The sequence below is a fragment of the Exophiala aquamarina genome (genome assembly GCF_000709125.1).
Source record: "Exophiala aquamarina CBS 119918 chromosome Unknown aczIA-supercont1.1, whole genome shotgun sequence".
Lineage (NCBI taxonomy): Eukaryota > Fungi > Ascomycota > Eurotiomycetes > Chaetothyriales > Herpotrichiellaceae > Exophiala > Exophiala aquamarina.
In genome coordinates, this window is record NW_013550587.1 from 1,303,472 (window position 1) to 1,321,127 (window position 17,656).

At 50.0% G+C, this 17,656-nt stretch overlaps 8 protein-coding genes across 8 annotated transcripts; 4 read left to right on the top strand and 4 right to left on the bottom strand.

Annotated features, from left to right (window-relative positions):
- Positions 1-580: 580 nt before the first annotated feature.
- A1O9_00477 (uncharacterized protein) lies at positions 581-1,966 on the top strand (the record flags this gene model as incomplete). The annotated part of the gene is made up of 1 exon (XM_013409640.1): positions 581-1,966. The coding sequence occupies one exon, from the start codon at positions 581-583 to the stop codon at positions 1,964-1,966; it is 1,386 nt and encodes a 461-aa protein (XP_013265094.1).
- Positions 1,967-2,287: 321 nt separating this feature from the next.
- On the bottom strand, positions 2,288-2,797 carry A1O9_00478 (uncharacterized protein; the record flags this gene model as incomplete). Its single annotated transcript, XM_013409641.1, has 1 exon — positions 2,288-2,797. One exon carries the CDS (start codon positions 2,795-2,797, stop codon positions 2,288-2,290), a length of 510 nt encoding a protein of 169 aa, XP_013265095.1.
- Positions 2,798-3,189: 392 nt separating this feature from the next.
- Positions 3,190-4,188, bottom strand: A1O9_00479 (uncharacterized protein; the record flags this gene model as incomplete). The annotated part of the gene is made up of 2 exons (XM_013409642.1): positions 3,190-3,863; positions 3,915-4,188. The coding sequence occupies 2 exons, from the start codon at positions 4,186-4,188 to the stop codon at positions 3,190-3,192; spliced, it is 948 nt and encodes a 315-aa protein (XP_013265096.1).
- Positions 4,189-5,159: 971 nt separating this feature from the next.
- A1O9_00480 (uncharacterized protein) lies at positions 5,160-6,571 on the top strand (the record flags this gene model as incomplete). The annotated part of the gene is made up of 5 exons (XM_013409643.1): positions 5,160-5,193; positions 5,242-5,600; positions 5,654-5,738; positions 5,795-6,333; positions 6,386-6,571. 5 exons carry the CDS (start codon positions 5,160-5,162, stop codon positions 6,569-6,571), a joined length of 1,203 nt encoding a protein of 400 aa, XP_013265097.1.
- A 349-nt stretch (positions 6,572-6,920) lies between these two features.
- Positions 6,921-8,900, bottom strand: A1O9_00481 (uncharacterized protein; the record flags this gene model as incomplete). Its single annotated transcript, XM_013409644.1, has 4 exons — positions 6,921-8,070; positions 8,119-8,349; positions 8,403-8,558; positions 8,617-8,900. The coding sequence occupies 4 exons, from the start codon at positions 8,898-8,900 to the stop codon at positions 6,921-6,923; spliced, it is 1,821 nt and encodes a 606-aa protein (XP_013265098.1).
- Positions 8,901-9,487: 587 nt separating this feature from the next.
- Positions 9,488-10,593, bottom strand: A1O9_00482 (uncharacterized protein; the record flags this gene model as incomplete). The annotated part of the gene is made up of 2 exons (XM_013409645.1): positions 9,488-10,333; positions 10,393-10,593. The coding sequence occupies 2 exons, from the start codon at positions 10,591-10,593 to the stop codon at positions 9,488-9,490; spliced, it is 1,047 nt and encodes a 348-aa protein (XP_013265099.1).
- Positions 10,594-11,897: 1,304 nt separating this feature from the next.
- On the top strand, positions 11,898-13,884 carry A1O9_00483 (uncharacterized protein; the record flags this gene model as incomplete). Its single annotated transcript, XM_013409646.1, has 3 exons — positions 11,898-12,695; positions 12,741-13,059; positions 13,112-13,884. 3 exons carry the CDS (start codon positions 11,898-11,900, stop codon positions 13,882-13,884), a joined length of 1,890 nt encoding a protein of 629 aa, XP_013265100.1.
- Positions 13,885-15,824: 1,940 nt separating this feature from the next.
- On the top strand, positions 15,825-17,600 carry A1O9_00484 (uncharacterized protein; the record flags this gene model as incomplete). Its single annotated transcript, XM_013409647.1, has 4 exons — positions 15,825-16,741; positions 16,808-17,082; positions 17,155-17,388; positions 17,473-17,600. The coding sequence occupies 4 exons, from the start codon at positions 15,825-15,827 to the stop codon at positions 17,598-17,600; spliced, it is 1,554 nt and encodes a 517-aa protein (XP_013265101.1).
- Positions 17,601-17,656: the final 56 nt, after the last annotated feature.

Genomic DNA, 17,656 nt, shown 5'->3' on the forward strand with positions numbered 1-17,656 from the left:
GCGATCTGATGTCCTTCGGCGACATCAGCAGACCTGTGATGGCTCAATAGTAACCTCATCCAGTGATTTAGAGCCCCCCGCGAAGAGACAAATCTTGTCTAGGCCGGCTGTGTCATGGGTCGCGGGGGCTCAGCCCATAGATACCGGGATGAATCTCGCGAGTCCGACGATTTTCGATGAATTGCCACTTCCAGACCAACACTCCAGCCTTAGCTTGGAACAGATTACCCGCTGGTCATCCTCAGCGGACATTAATCAAGATAATTATCTGGCAGTCGATTTGTGGCGAGACTTTTTGAACTCCAGTCCTGAGTTTGAAGAGCACAGGACAGTGAGTAGGTCCTATGGGAAACCTCCATGCTCTTTGGGATTCTTAGACAATTTCACCGCCAAGTCAGGTTTGGCTCATTCGTTCGATTGTGGCACTTTTGAACAGCGCCAGAAGGTACTCTCCCTGTATTCTTCCAAGCCCATAGTAGACGACCCTTCCATTTCTTCAATCGCATTCCCAGCTGGGACTTCGACAACTTCAGGCAAGGCTGGACCATCTGTGGGCATTCAAGTCACCTCTTCCGCTGCAATGAGTGTGCCGCAGTGGCTATCTGACCCTATGTCACTCAAATCTCATGAGATCCTTGCTTGCATCAAGGACATTGTACTTCACAAGACGGGCCACAGGACGGTCTCACTAACCTGGTCGTCGACAGTACAAGACTCCTGTGCACACTTCTTCTCACCGTCAAACATTCGACGATATCTTTGGCTGTACTGGACTTTGTGGCATCCTAATGTCAATATCATGCATAAGCCGACCTTTGATCCTTTCTCATCTAAGGCATACCTCCTTGCCGCGATGTGTTTGATAGGAGCTTGCATGTCACCAGACTCTGCAGATTCAAGCCAGGCCAGGCTTTGGTTTAACTGCGTGGAAGAACTCGTTTTCAACAGCGATGATTTCTGTGACGATGCACAGCCCCCAACTTGCCGCGATACAGGTGAGGTCAAATGGCGACATGAGAAGCTAAGGGCACTTCAAGCCGCATACATGGTGCTGCTTTACCAGACCTGGGAAGGAACTGACTCGAGTAAACGTCGAGTTCGCAGGATGCGCTTCAGCATGGTGATCGCAGCGATCCGAGACGTTGGAATACCCAACGCCAGGCATCCGAATTATGCTGGCTTAAGCCTGGAAGAATTCTCTTTCAGCCAGTTCGCGGCAATGGAAGAGCTAATTCGTGTTATTCTATGGGTATTTCTGATTGATACGGCGTTTGTCATTTTCAACAACCTCCCGCCCCGAATGGTGATAAAAGAGTTGAAAATGAGCCCCGCTTGGCCTGAGGTATGTTTCCAGGCGACGACACCAGAGGAATGTCTGAAAGCTTTGCAAGTCGAGAGTACAAACCACCTGTTCCGTCGTGGCCAAACACCACAATTCGGTACAGCTTTCGAGCTGCTTTACCAGAATCCAATAGACGAGACAACGACGACACTGCTTGCTGACCTCGGGCCTCTCAATCTTTTTGCGATGACATCTACACTCCATGCCCTAGTATTCCATCACCAAAGCACATTCAGCTGCCATGGATCTCTAGACAGTATCAAAACGGTCCTGGACAGCTGGAGCAGCGTGTGGCAGACGTACATCCAGAAGTTCTCGGTTGATCAACGCCACTCGCCCATACCACTGGGGTCACAGGACCTTGAACCTGAGGAAATGTGGAAGCGGGTCGGTTTCATGCGCCATGCCGAGGAATACTGGCTGCTTGCGAAGCTCATGGTTGACAATCTTTCATGCAGTGAGGAATCCCCGGTTACCGAAAAGCACATTGTTTCGGACCATGGCAGAGTCTCTTTCGATGCTACGGAATGCCGATCAGTCGATCCATTACTGAATGAATACGACGAAACGAGCATGGAGCAGATTAATGCCTTGATTTCCGACTTTCGAAAAATCGGCCTTTGAGACTATTCTCCTAATGTCATGCGCGACTGCAAGGTTTGCATGCCTCATATATCAACTGAAGTGGCACAAAAAGCATGATCTGGTACGAGAGCAGTATGGGCCAGTGGCTCAATCACGACAATGTGTTTGCAGTTGTACGGCAATACCACAACGCGTATTTTACTCTGAATGGACTCACTACTAAGACTCCCTGGAGCGCGAAGGCCACTATGATTGAAAACAGGCTTAGTGGTACTGGATATGTCATTTAGTAACTATATTGTGGTTTGCAAACTAACAATCAATCAAGACACCAGGGTGACCACCCTTCCTTCCTACCTCTCAATTCTCAACAGCATCACGGATCTCTTGAATATTGATCTTTTTCATGGCCGAGAATGACTTCATGCATTTTGCAGCCTTCTCAGGGTCACCAGTTTCGAAGATCGCCGGTAGGAGCTTGGGCACCACCTGCCAGCTCACACCAAATTTGTCCTTCAACCAGCCACACATCTGCGCATTTGGGTCACCCCCTTCACTCAATTTGTCCCAGTAGTGGTTGACTTCGTCTTGTGTATCGCACATGATTTGGAAGCTGACAGCTTCGGTGAATTGAATGGTGGAAGGCCGGGAGTTCAATGCGGTGAACGGCCTGCCATTCAATGTGAAGCTGACCGTGAGGACGGATCCTGGCTTGTGAGACGGGGCTGGATTATCATTGCCCAAGTCTGGGAAGCGTGCAATGAAACCGATCTTGGAGTTTGGAAATACTGAAACATAGAAGTTCGCTGCTTCTTCGGCATCGTTGCCAAAGAAGAGACAGGTGTGTATTTCGTTTGACGATGAGCCCATTGTGTTCTGATGGGAACAATGTAAATGAGATGAGGGAAGACGAAGAGTTCTGAAAAATACAGAGATCGTTTGCTTCTGGGTTGCTTGGTATTCTTGCTCCAATATCAGATCATTCTCAGTCCTCTCTACCCCTTTTTATACCGTCGAATGGCCCCATGATGCGATTAGGGCCGGGGTGGCTTTACGTCCGTGGGTGTTCAACTCCCAGGCAGCAACGGCGCCAAGCATGACGTTCATACGGCGCACGCCTATTCTAAGTTTTACTTAAACATGGGCGTACTGTGATCAGCGGCGCCTCAATGTCAACTATTGGCTCGAACCCCAGGTTCTGCCTGATAAAAGTATAAGATGTTCGTATTCAATGATTCTAATCGGAGGAACTCATGTCTCCTTTATTTTTTTGACGCCGTCACTGTCGAACCATCGGGAGTTCCTCTCTTCAGCTCCAACCCAGCTCTCTTCTCCCAACTTTTGAGCAATTCAGTGTGATCCGCGTCGGGCTCTACGATCGTGGCAGCTTCCTTAAAGTACCTCAGAATCAGATCAGGCATGTCGGTGTCGAATCCCAGCTTCTCAAAAACCTCCTTGGATATCCCCACGTCCTTGATCAACAAGGCAAGTTGAAATCCCGATGCGTATTTTCTTGGTAAAGCGTCTGTAGCATAGCTATCCGACGTCGAGAAGTTTCGGCCGGTACCGACATTGAGCACGTCGATCATTTGCACTGGGTCGAGGCCGAACTTTTGCCCCGTCACAAGTGCGTCGGAAAGTGCGATAATTGAGGCTGCACTGGTGTAGTTGTTGAGCGTCTTCATCACATGCCCAGATCCAAGCTTTCCCATATGGAAGACATATTTCGCCATGGCTTGAAGTACAGGCAAAACTTTATCAATGGCTTCCTGAGAGTTCGAACCTACCATGAGTGTCGCATCGCCGGTGTCTGTGTCGTGGAGATGTGCTTGCGTGACGGGCGAGTCAACTAATAGAAATCCTTGGGCTTCCAGGTCCTTTCCAAGGCTTTGCGTGTCAAACGGCGAAGAGGATGAGGTATCGACAATTATGGTACCTGAGAGAAGGTCAGAACTATGCAACTTATCTACTGGGTGCCATTCCTCACCGGGCTTGAGACCCTTAGCAATTCCCTTCTCGCCCAAGATAACGTCCCTCACGACCTTCCCTTGTGGTAACATTGTCACCACGACATCGCAGTCTATAAACCCCGACACTCCTTCCTCGGCCACTGTGGTATTGGGGTTCTCTACGGCGAATTTCTTCTCGCGAGCAGAGTCGGCGTCACGCACGACCAGCTTGAACCCTGCTCGTGGTATATTGGCGGCCATCGACGCCCCAGCCTTCCCAAGGCCGATATAGCCTACGGTCTTGACGGACATGATTGGCTTACGAGTGTTATCTGTGAGAAGAGTAATGGGATGTAGTCAAACTCAAAATGAAAATCGTCTTGACTGTTGAGTTGCGATCTGAAAGAAATCAGGTATTATGCACGGTCTCAAATTGATAGAGTTCAGAATTGGGTGAAGGCCCCTTTTCTACTGTTCCCAAACCTTCCTAGACAACAAAAGTGCCTCAGGGTGGTCACCAACTTAGTAGAATTTGGTGAGTACTCCACATGCTCATCATTGCGATATGGTAAAAGGCGGGGAAGGGAAGATTGTGGGATAACCATGAACATTGCCTTCGGCAATTGTTTGGAGAAACCGTCCGACGCAAGCTGGTATTCATCGATGACTTAACAGGCTTCTAGCATGCAGAGGACATCGATGCACATCATTAAGAGCACGTCAGCAGTGTTGACGCAGTGTCGACGCTCCGTTATGTTTGACCAAAGTCATCGTGTCTTTAGCGATAGAATTAATACTTTTGACACGGTGAAACGGTGGGACTCAGGTCCTCTACACCTGGGTGTGTCGGGGGGACAAAGCCCACAATATCCCCTTTTAACCTTCGCTGAACCAGATGTACCCAGTGATGGGGTCATCCCGTTACCCCCAGCGACCCCAAGGAAATGGGTTTCTCCGGGTGCCAGCACCTGGTTAATACCCACGCAGCCTCGGCTGGCCGGCAGATGTTTTGGGTTGCGAATTAGGCCCTGAAACCCACCGTTCGCGGAATGAATGAATTGCCCATGTCCAGACCATGTGGCTGAATGGGTTTTTGGATCACTGGCAGGAGCTGAGCGCCGAACCAGTGTTATAGTGCAGCACCTGAACAGGTGGGGATTTTCCACTCCATTTGCCAGAGAAGGCTGTGAATATCTTACAAACACGACTGCCCGTCCACTCTGCTGGCCTAATCGAGAGGAGCAGTGCACCAGATCATCTTCGATCAGTCGGAATCAATCAATATGGGTTCTGTGGGAGTCGAGGCTCCTTTGAAAGGTTAGTTGCAGCGCCGTTTTGACAAACAATCAGACTTACGGCAAATAGTCATCATCGTCGGCGCAGGACTTGGAGGATGTGCGACGGCACTGGCGATGCACAGCGCTGGGTTCGAAGTAGTTGTTTTTGAGAAAGTGAGGAATTTCCTCAGGTTGGGAGACTCCTTAGGATTGGGTGAGAATGCACTCAAGCTCCTGGATCGATGGTCGCCGAGCCTACGAGAGCGACTTGTTGAGATTGGCAATAAATCCGAAATGATGCAGATTCGTCGATGGCATGATGGCAAGATCCTGGCTCAACAGCCTCTGATGGATATGGCCGGCTTCATTGGCCATCGTGGCGACTATCACACTGGATTCTTGAATGCTGTTGCTGAAAAAGGCATACCCGTCCACATGGGGACTGATGTATGTGTTGAACATCGACCTTGGTCTCGAAGCAAAGACACTGACTTGACCAGGTGGTGGATTATAATGACAGCAATCCCTCGGTGACATTGGCTAACGGCGAGGAGCACTACGCCGACATTGTTATTGCTGCCGACGGTCTGTGAATGCGTTCTCCACTGCATTTCTCATCGCGTGCTGAATTATCTGAATAGGTATCAAGTCGCGTGCCAGAGAACTGGTACTTGGATTTGACGATAAGCCCAAATCATCGGGGTATGCGTGCTTCAGAGCCTTTTTCAAAGGTTCCCATCTCAAGGGCGATCCATTGACCGCCGAGTTCGTAGAGAAAGAATGCGTCAACATATGGATCGGGAAGGACCGACATTTGGTTCAAAACACGCTTCGAAATGGTGAAGAGTTTAATTGGATCATCACCCACAAGGACACCGAGGATATCAAGGAATCTTGGTTTCAACCTGGTGACATGAACGCAGTACGGGAACTCGTTGCCGACTGTGACCCTAGGATCTCAGCTGTGGTCTCCAAAACGGAGGAGTGTTTAGATTGGAAGATTTGCTACCGAGACCCCATTCCAACGTGGGTGAGTCGAAACCACAAGGTGGCTTTGGTGGGAGACTGTTGCCATCCACACCTGCCAACAAGTGCCCAAGGGGCAAGCCAAGCGACAGAAAGCGCAGCGGTGCTCGCACAGTGCTTATTGCTGGCAGGGAAGGATAACGTTCCACTGGCAGTAAGTGGGACCCGTTGAAACCTCTGGCTGACACTAATATCCGATGTGCTAGACTCGAGTCTATGAGAAGATTCGATTCCCGCGAGTCCGCCGGGCCCAGACAAATGGAGAGGATGTTCGAGATCGATGGCATTCTGCTCTTGACAAAGTTGCAGATGGCGAGGAGATCGACCCTTACAGCATCCATATCAGAGTTAGCCACATCCTTTGCCATCCATATTATTTCGTCGCGCACTAACTCGCTCCCAGAACAATGTACTCTACGATTATGATGCTGAGGCCGAGACTCGCAAGCAATGGCCGCAACTTTCGCTAACCGTCGCGGAGGAGTTGAGGACGGGCAACATCACACCCTTATGCTGATCCGGAGCACCCATACATTTGTTTCTGTTTATATACTCAAATAAATACTTCGTTTCAAAGTTGAGATCAGAAGCCAGGACTCCGTAATTCGTACACTTGTGACGATAGTGCATTTTTCTCCTTAGCTCATGTGTTTGTGTCTTTTCATCTTTGGAAAGTGATATCGACCTTGCTAGGCTGAACTTGGTCCTTGGTCAATATGTAATAATGTGATTTGTCTTAGACTAAAGTTTAGGTGACACTCCGTCTCTCAGCATATCTCTCTTATCGCCCTCCAGAATCTCCCATCCTTTACACCTGAATTTCTGGCCCCAGATGCCGTTTCTCCCTGGTGCCAATATGCTGTTGGGATCCAACGCATCTTTGATGGTCTCGTTGAACTTTCGCAGCGCACCGTTGTTCCAGCTATAGGACTCAGCCACCTGGTCTGCAAACAATAGATGTGTCCGATACTCGCCGAATCCCAGCTTCCTAGCCTCGTTGATCATTTCTCGCATCAGCCCAGTTGCACGACGTTTCTCGTCCGCGTCTGAGCGGTCATAGACGATGTTGGAAATGTAATGGCCTTCTCGCGCCGCTATGCAGATCGTTGGTAGGACGTCGAACCCCCATTTTTCATGTAGCTCAGAGATGACACTGTGTATCTCCTTGGCATCTTTACCCTTGGTCGGAGTGATGGGAGAGAAGAATAGATGGGCTGCATTTGGCCTCCAGTTCAGCCAGTCTAGCTCTCGGAGAACTGGTACTCCACTGCATACTTGGACCCGTGAATGAAGGTAGTGCTCCGGTGGAAGGTCGGATGGTAGCAGGAATTTGGAGCCTTCGATCTTGCCAAATGCTGATTTGATGATCCTCAATTGCGAATCAATGGAAGCTTGGTCTCCATATTGTGTTCCATAGAACACCCAAGAGATGTCACCGCATGGCAACTTCGATGCAGCTTCTCTGATCACTTCTCTCGGCATTTTCCCCTTTCCGTTGTACCAGAAGGATCGCGGTTTGCCTGTTACCGCCAGTTCTTGGATGACGTGTCGTAACTGCGGTACGTTGCCCAATATCCTCTTCTGAGCCAGGGGCCGAATTGCCTCAACGATGTGCTCGAAATCTTCTTCATGCTTGAATGTGACCATATAGGACTGGTGGCCAGTTTCGGGCATCAACCAAAATCCCATTTGGGTGACAATGCCGTAATTGCTCTGGCTGAAAATTCCGTCGACATATGGCCCGTAAGCTGCCTGGAAAGATTGCCAAGTTGGATTGTCAGTCCCATCTTTCCCTGGCATTGCTCCCATTCCTGTTCGGAGAAGTTCTCCAGTTGGAAGAACGAGTTCCATTCCACAGTGGTTGGCAAAATGGTCTCCATAGGGGGTATATCTGAGAATAATGAGAATTATTGCAGCTGAATTGGACTGTCAATCTTACCCAACTCCGCGATCGATAGCATTACCGAGGACACTACCCCCTCCCAGATCTGGACAATCTATCCACAAGGGTAGCTTCCGTTTCTGGATCTCTTCGTAAAGTGCGAAGTATGAGACACCGGGTTCGACAAGACATGACGCATTGTCGGCGTCGATATTCAAGATTTTGTTCATTCTCCTTCCGAGGTCGACCACGACGGAACCTTTCACTCGGCAAGCAGCACCGCCGTATCTAAGCCCAATTCCAATTAGCAAACAGCCGACTGCAAGCAAAGAATGATTTACCCTAGATTCCTTCCCATACTAATTGGATAAATTGGGATTTTATGCTTATTCGCCCAGCGGACTATCACCTGAACCTCAGCCGTACCTGAAGGATACACTGCCGCGCTTGAAGTTAAGTCATCCTGGTCGGCGATGTGGAATGCATCATGGGTGTTCCTAGAGTACGGTTTAGTCCAAGAATGGGACAAGAAGGGACTGGATGGCATTCACTGACGGATGCTGCATATACCAGCCATCAACAAGTGGTTTTTCATTGACCTCAACATTATCACTGCCGAGTGAGGCTTTCAATTCCTTGATGGCATTCTCAAATTGCTCCTTGTCCATTCCCGGAGGCAATGAAATGGTTTTTCGCGACGTGCTTTCCCGGACGGTTCGTTGGGAATCTAGCCGTGACCTGGTAGCCACAGCTATTTGAGCCAATCGACTTGGTACTCCGCTGTAGTCGCTGTCAAGGTCCGGGATGGCAGCCTCAGCCTTCATTGCTGGTGTCGACATGGCTGTAACACTAGAATACAAGATCACCGATGTGAAGTGAAGTGCGAAACCGTGACTCTGTTCTGTTAGTAATCGATAGAGAAATTTTGCTTCCACTGCTTAGGTTGACAATCCATTTCGCTTTATGACAAGTACTAATAGTATGGGTTATGGCAGTCGTATATTTTCTCGAGGCCGCTAGGACCCCAGTGCCTTTTCCGAGATGCTCCTCAGACAACATGCGTGACCAATCCACATCCAACCGAGAGATGGGTATTCTCCTCTGGAGCTTGTACCCCTCGGTACTTGATCAGTTCGGGGTTGCGTGGGGTCAGAAATGAGGGGCTTCGATTCTGAAGGTTTATCTCCCACCAACTTCGGGAGGCAACCAGGGAAGCGTCCGCGGGATAAGTATAGGAGAAGGCAAAAATAGAGTGGTCATAATTATTAACAGTGTAAAGTTTTGACCTCGTCCACCGGGAGCAAGTGAGGCTAATGCTGCCTGACACGTGTAAGTTCGTCAAAGTCTGCCGTACCTGTCGAATATTTTTGTTCCAGTCGCCGCAACTTGGTAGGTTCAATTGATGGGACGGTTCAAGATCGCTCCCTCAAGCCATACTAAAATTGATATTGTGTTTTTGCATAACCAGGTGGAGGCCAAAAGGGCCAAAAGCCCGCTTGTCAGTGTCCTCCCAGAGAAGCCGCAGTAGTTTCGCCGCTTGAGCAACTTGCATCAGGTCCACTGAACTTGTATCAAGCATTGCCATCAAGTCAGCCCGGCCCCGGGGCGAGACAAGGCATGATCCCATAATCATTAGAGGCCAAAGCATGACGGTAACGAACGGGGAGATGCGTAACACCGGCATTGCATCCTGCATGACCTCAATATGTCCCTGAATTTCAGTTATGACTTTGGGATTGTCAACAACAGATCCGCACATTGCACTCTTAACAAACATCAGTAGCGACTGGCGGTATGCTTCACCGGCAGAGATATGTGCGCTCTCGAATTCCACCATCTCCAAGTCCACTGGTGGGGATTTCCATCCGAGCAGGATCGATACAAGCTCATTATATGTCCGTTGACTTTTTGCACTGCAACTGCTCGACTCTTCTTCCTCTGCGAGCCGGTTCATGGCGAAGACGCAGATCTTTGGTATGGTCTCGAAAAGGCCAAAGCCACAACTGAAGAAAAGGCCACATGTCTCATATTCTTTTAGCATTTCAAATGAAGTGATGAACGGATCGAGTGGAAGAGTTCGAGCCTCGTTGCGACCATAGGGGGTTATATTATTTGCCAGCACAAGATAAGTGTATACCTCTAGGACAAAGCCTTTCATTCTTCTGGAGTCGCCATCCATGTCGACATCAGACTTCTGCAAGAGGCTGAGGATCAGTTGCCGGCTTGCCCGTAGATGCGGGAAAATGCCACCGTGAGGCTCACCCGCAACCGCCTGATCGCCAAGTAAGGATGGACTTATAGAGATGAATAAGGACTGGGTGGTTTGCTTACCTCAACATGGCAGAGAACTACAAGAATGACTAAAAGCCTCAAGCTTCGTTTAGTGCATGGCTGTCTCGCTTCCTCCGCGAACGCCAACCGAAGTCCTTTGAGGAGTAACGAGTAATGATTCCGGGTAGCAAGTTGGACGTCAAGATTGTCTTTCTGCTGATAACTAAGGTGGGTTCCACTCAGCGCCATTACAGCATGCATGAGGAGGTCGTCAGAATATGCTAGTGGTAGCACATGGGTGATGAAAGGATTTCTTCTTCGAACCTTGGGGACGAGAAAACAAGCAGTGTCCTCCATGTAATGCTGGAGCAGGAGGAAAGAATGACGAGTTAGTAATATCGGTCGATCATCGCTCATAAAAGATGATGTTATACCGCGCCAAAAAGTCATGGATCCGTCAGGGATCCCATCAATGCTACTAGTGTGGTTGTCAAACGTCTGGCGGACGGTTGTCTGGAGGGCTTTTGCTGGCTTGTGCTTCACTGGTGCTCGATGACTGCAATCCAAAATAAAGACTGTGTGTTGGGTATGAGCTCTGCCGGTTTCCGATGTGGGCCGATTGATATGGGGACTGTTTCCACGCGATGGTTTGCGATTCCCATCCTTATCAGCCACATAGTCAGGCCAGCTGCACTCGAGGAAGTTTCTGGTGCACCCAGTGCATACTGGTTTGCGTTCATCGCATTTTTTGCGTCGCTGGCGACAGGTTAGACATCCTGTCTTGACGCGAAACGAGGTGGTCATGTTGGCTCTTCGATTCAGAACGGCCAGAAATGGTGGGCAGCGTCAAGCTCCTATTCCCCACGAATTCGAGGCGTCATGAATTCCACTTTGAAGCAACTGATTGACACTACGTGGCGGTTGTGGTCAGCAGGGGAAAGATCTTACGAGCGCGCAGGCAGCAAGGATGTCGAGCTTAAGTGCACCGCGAAACGCGCCCGTCTTCCTTGGCCTGTATGCAGGTAAGAATGGTCCAGACTTGGGGTTTTCACGCCGTACATAATAATTAGTACTGAGTACCTCGTATCTCGTTCTGGCTAAGTAGCTTCCTATCGCGACGCCTGAGACCCATGACCCGCATATTGGCACGGATAGCGGTAGGCCTTGTCAGGGATCGCCTCGTTCAGCCCCTTGCTCAGGTCCCCCGTACAACCTCGTACTCTCACCAAGTCTGAAGGAATTCAACCGGCATCTAGTTGCTCCTCATTGCAATGCGGAACTTTATGTGAATGAAGTGAGATTACATGATTGACCCCGCAAGGGGTATGTAAATCGTATCGCCCGGCTTCCAAAACCTCAATTATGCCCCGAAGATTTTGCAAGTGTGGCCTTGGACTCATCCGATATAAATATGAGCCCGTGGTTTACCAGATTCTCGAACTTGATAACTCGATTTCATCTCGACTTGTATTATTCGACATCTCCTCGACGAACGAGCATATCCAAAAGTTGACGAGACGTTCTTTGTCAGACTCGTAGCATAATATTTGTCACAGCTGCCAATAATGGCACCCCGTGACGACAAACCATTGATCAGTTATCACGATGGGTCATCCATGCCCGACCCAATGTTCTATTCTCATTCGGTGAGCCTCAGTCAGGCCAGTCGACTTGTCTTTACGTCCGGGATCATTGCCCAGCGACCGGATGGCACGTTTCCAGAGACGCTCGAGGAACAGACAAAAGCTGTGTATGATAACCTGAAGAATGTTCTGAAGAACTCGGGTGCAACCCCTCGAGATCTGATCAAAGTCACATTCTACCCGGTGGATTGGTCTTTTACACAAGCAGAAACTTTGTTCAAGCTTTTCTTCGAATTCGTCACAGATGATTATGGCATCCAGTATCGACCAATTACTACCTTAATTCCCGTCACCCAGCTCGCTTTTCCAGGACCGAAGCTGGAGATTGAAGTTGTTGCAGCCACAGGAGGTCACGCTACCGCTTATGTCAATCCTTCCATTCAGTCATTCAAGAGACCTGTGCCTCCATTAAAGGTGGACGTGGTGGTGGTAGGTGGTGGGTTCAGTGGCGTCCAAGCAGCCTGGGATTTGCACAAGGCTGGGCTAAGTACCATACTTCTTGAAGCAAAGCATCGCCTTGGAGGCCGAAGCCGCACACACCAACTTCAGAGCGGGCCTGGATTGGTCGAGCTAGGAGCGACATGGATCAACGAGAAGACACAACCAAAGGCTTTTGCCACAGCCAAACGACTCAACCTGGAGTTGGTAGGCCAGTATGTCGAGGGAGACGAAATCTGGCAATTGCGAGACGGTAGTGTTTTGAGAACCACTCCTGGAAGTGTAAGTCACAGTGCCCGCCTCTATATCTTCCCTGACCCGTCGTAGGAAGCTGCAGAGTTGGTGACAAATCTCAATGGAGCATTGTACCAGGCCTTCCAAAGTGACATGGACTCGGTCAACATTCACAAACCAACCAAGATCGCGGCAAACCTCGACACTTCGTTAGAAAAGTGGGGAGAAAGCAAGGGACTCGTCGATGAGACGGCCAGAGACGCATTGAAGTTCTTCAGTACTGCTGTTGTTGGTCGAGCCCCCCACGAGATTGGCAGTCATTACTTCCTCGATTACATTAAATCAGGTGGCGGATTTATCAGCATTGCAAGTGAAGGTCTAGATGGTGCGCAATCTTTGAAGGTTAAGCAAGGTGGGTACTATGCATCTTCAATTTGAGACTGGATTAGTGCTGACAATATCAGGGACTTCGGCCATCGCGACTGGTCTTGCAGATGAGCTTCCTCCTGGCTCGGTGTTCGTCAATAGCCCCGTGGATAGCATCCATCAGACTGTAGATGGTGCTTTCGTGGAGACTGCAATGGGGAACAGGATATTTGCGCGGAAAGTCGTCGTCGCAATCCCGACCAACACGTATGAACAAATTCGCTTCTCTCCACCCTTACCCTCGGCAAAGCGCGCTTTGGTATCCCGAACCAAGCCTGGGGTATATGCGAAAATGATTGTAACCTACTCCAAGGCATGGTGGAAGGACCTGGGCCTGCAGGGCAAGTTCACCAGCATGAAAGGCCCAATCTGTTTCTCATGGGAGATCTCGGACGACTCCAAGAAGCAGTATTCATTGGCATTGTTCATCGCCGGCGGGGTTGCTGCAAAATGGAGCGAACTAAACGAACTCCAGCGAGAAGAATCCGTGATCAATCACCTCGCAGAACTTGTCGGGCCCGAAAATGCTAGCCTTGCACGCGATATCCTTGAGGTCAACTACGTCAATTGGACGGAAGAACCTTATCTGGGAGGAGCACCAACCTCGTCGATGGGTCCGGGCTTACTGTCAAAGTACGGAGACTCCTTAAGGCAGCCTTTCCAACACATCCACTTCGCAGGCAGCGAGACTGCCTACGAGTGGAAGGGCTACCTGGAGGGAGCACTGTTAGCAGGGTCACGAGCTGCTGCTGAGGTCATTTCATTGACAAAACGGGTGGAAAAGCAAGGTACGCTCAAGGGAAAATTGTAATTAAACCATTGGAAGCACCAAAGATGATCAGGATGGAGGCTTGTGCTTGGCTTTGCAGGCCGTGATAGAACGTTAATTATCAAACGTCAACACAAAACATATGCACCTAGACAGCTAAAAAATCGCTAGCATACCTACTCAGACAAGCCCTATCCCCTTGCCGTGCTAGTTGCCTGTTAATCCAAGTTTATCTCCCACGGGCCACGTATGCAGCTTGCTGCAAGGATGGAAATCAGGCATTTTCTGTCTGTCGTTATCATTATCGTATCGAAAAGACAGCACCAATATGTACCGAACACCCGAGGGGCCATCGATGTGGTCAGGTGGAAAAACTGCAACAATCGGAGTTTGCAACTTGCAGGGTCGTTTTCCATCTTTAAACGCGGTGCGATTTAGCGTATGCGTGGTCCAAACTCCATTCGTTCAAGACCTCGTATCGTGGGTTTTTCCTCTGCTCTCTCCCCCTGTTCAAGTTAATTAGTAATGATGTAGGACGCCACATCGACTAAGTTAACTACACGACCCGCTATGGATTTCGTGGGCCCATCTTCCGGCAGGCTTCCGAGTCTCAAGGCGGTTTGAAGGTACGCAGCGCAACGGCTGGAGGCACTCTTCCCGTCGGGCTAGAGACTGCTGTTCACCATTTGATGGCTGAGCACCAAATCCTTCGCCTAGCTGGGATAGAAGCATGAGGGAAATGTTGAGAATCAACCCATGCGGAAGAATCAATGTTTTCGCCCTTCTCCCCAGTGTCCGTAAGGAGCGGGAGCCTGAGTGATACAAACAACAGAACACACGAGGCGTTCCCTCGAGGCGCGAAGAGATGGCTCGTGCAGATCCAACCATATTCGAAACTGTCAACTAGCTTTCTTGTGGTCATGTGCGGGGCCAACCTCCCAAAGGCCCCGTCCTGGTGTTCGTAAGTGTTGATACTTCGTTCAGTCAGAGTCGTTGTTGTCGGTTGGCCGCAGTAATGCTTTTCATACCAGAGAAGACAATCTTCTCTAGGGGAAGGCCGACTTTTGCTGAGATTCACCGAATATTAAGACCAGAGAGGGCATTCCATTCCCATACCCGCAGAAGTGGAGGGTTGATTTATCCTTGCCGAAGCGGGGGACTACGTGGATATTGATCTTGTGGTCATTCCTCATATCGTATCCTGCACTCATACACTCTGTGGTCGGACAAGTTGCTTTGACTCGTCAAGGATGGCATGGTCGTACAGGGCCGCACTGCTATAATGAGGGATCTCGCATTTAGTGACGATGGCAGATACCTGTCTATCAAGAGCTTCTGCTACTATTACAGAGACTTCCGAGGCGAACGGTAATGTCTGCGAAAGACCATTGGTCTGTAGTGCCAGGATAGAACACGCAGGTTTGCTTCCTATCTCGGACTATCTTGGATATCTGGGGTAAAATTGAACTAAAATGCGGAGGCGAAGCGCGGTTTCGGCCTGGGGTGTCTTCCCATATCCGATACGCTTTATGCAGTTCAATTGGACCAGAGTCTAAAGAGTCTGGATAAGACGGCCCTCTCACCCGGCCAAGCCACCCATTTCGTGATAAGCGCGCTTACAGTGGCCCTTGGGCGATATCGACGATTTGGGCTTCCGGAAGTGGATGGGTCTTGCTACCAATAGGATTATCCCTTGGACACTGGTAGATGATAGAGACAGATATGGCCTTGTTGGTCGTAGTCGATATAATGTTGCCTGTTTCGCCTGCTCTGGTGTCCTGTATGCACAACTCAGAAGACCTGATCCGACACCTAGGATTCGTTACATGATGTCTGGATTGGAGACTCGAGAGAAACAAAAGGCATATTCATCCGGTAAGTTCTGTTCCCCACCATGGGTTGCAGTGTGATGGGATCCAGAACAAGCGCCCATTCACCTTGGTTGGAAGTCGATCCTAACATGCTGTTCAGAATCGGCCGTAATGGCGGATACTATCGCAAAGAATGAACACGGCGAAATTGAGCAGACAACATCCGTGGCCGACGGAGACATTGCGGCGATTCATCTGTCCAAGGCTCCTGTCAAAGCCAACATTGGTCCCCTTTCCATCGTGGCGCTCGGGTTCAACATTTGTAACAGCTGGGCCGGTCTCTCAGCATCTCTCCAGATCGCCCTCTTGCAAGGCGGCCCCGCTGGGCTTCTGTATGGCATGTTCGTCAGCACCTTTGCCACATTTGCGGACGCCTTAACGCTCGCGGAGCTGGCTTCGGTCTATCCGACTGCCGGCGGCCAATACCACTTCGTGTCGATCCTCTGTCCGGACAAGATAAACTTGTTCACGTCATACTTCTGTGGAATCTTCAGCATTTTCAGCTGGATCGCCATCGGGTCTGCAGTCCTGATCATCCCAGCCGAGCAAATCAGTGCATTGGCAAGCGCGCACTACCCGGAGTACGAACCGCAAGACTGGCATAAGTTCCTCATGTACCAGGCAATGCTGCTGCTTGTCTTGGTCTCCAATACTTTTGTCCTGAAGCGGTCGCCGAGATTTCATGATGTTGGATTCGCGTTCACAATTACGCTGTTTTTTGCCACGGCCATCACACTGCTGGCCCGGTCTACCCCTAAAGCGTCCAGCACATTTGTCTGGACATCTTTTATCAACCAGACTGGCTGGAGCGACGGGTTATGTTTCTTCAGTGGCCTGTTGACAACCTGTTTTCAGTATGCAGGACTGGATGGTGCTCTGCATCTTGCTGAAGAGTGTAAGGATCCGCAGAAGACAGTGCCCAGAGCCATGATCGCCGCAGTCACCATTGGATTCTGCACCGCATTTCCCTTTGCCATCATCGTGCTTTATAGCGTGGCAGACATTGATGCGATCCTCAATACAACCGGGTAGGCACAGTGGATAAAATGCTGGTTCCCAAGGATTCTCACTGACCGTCAACCCCCCCCCAACAGATACCTGACACTCGAAGTCTACACGCAGGGCATGCGCTCTCAAGCTGCTGCCACTGTTTTCACAGCAGTTGGAGTTCTGATCGCATGGTTCGTCTTGAATGCCGTACTGCAGACCTCATCCAGAATTACGTGGTCGTTTGCGAGAGACAACGCGCTTACGTTCTCGAAACACCTGGTGAAAATCCACCCCAAACTCGAGGTGCCTGTCTTCTCGTTGCTTCTGAACTACGCAATCTTGGTTGTCTGCGGGTGCATCTTTCTCGCATCACGGACTGGTAAGCACCTGTTAGCCGCTCAAATGCTGTTTGTTAATCCTCGCTGGACACTAACACAATGGGAAATCATAGCATTCAACGCAATCCTGAGCTCTTGCGTGGTTCTGCAACAGATCTCCTTCATCATGCCGGCGGCGCTGCTTATCTACCGCCGTCGGTCCTCTGCATTCCTCCCTGAGAATCGAGCCTTCCGCCTTCCGTCCATTGTGGGCTGGACCGCAAATATCGTAGTTGTGGTGCTCGGTCTCATCTTTACCGTCGTTTTCTGTATCCCACCGTTTAGGCCAGTTACCCCGAGCTCTATGAGTAAGTCCTTTCCCTAGCTACAGAGTCTCTGACTTCGGCGTCTCTCTCTTGCCCGCGACGTGTCTAACAGCTCCGTGTGCTCAGATTACTCGTCCGTGATGATTGGTATCGCTTTTTTTCTAGTGCTGATCAACTGGTTTGTGCACGGAAAGAAACACTACCACGGTCCGCGCATCGAGTTTCATGGTCCCACGCATCACATTCAAAGGTAGACAGGGGGCGTTTAAGAGAAGATGAGAGCTACAAGAAGGTGGTGGTCAATGAGGTG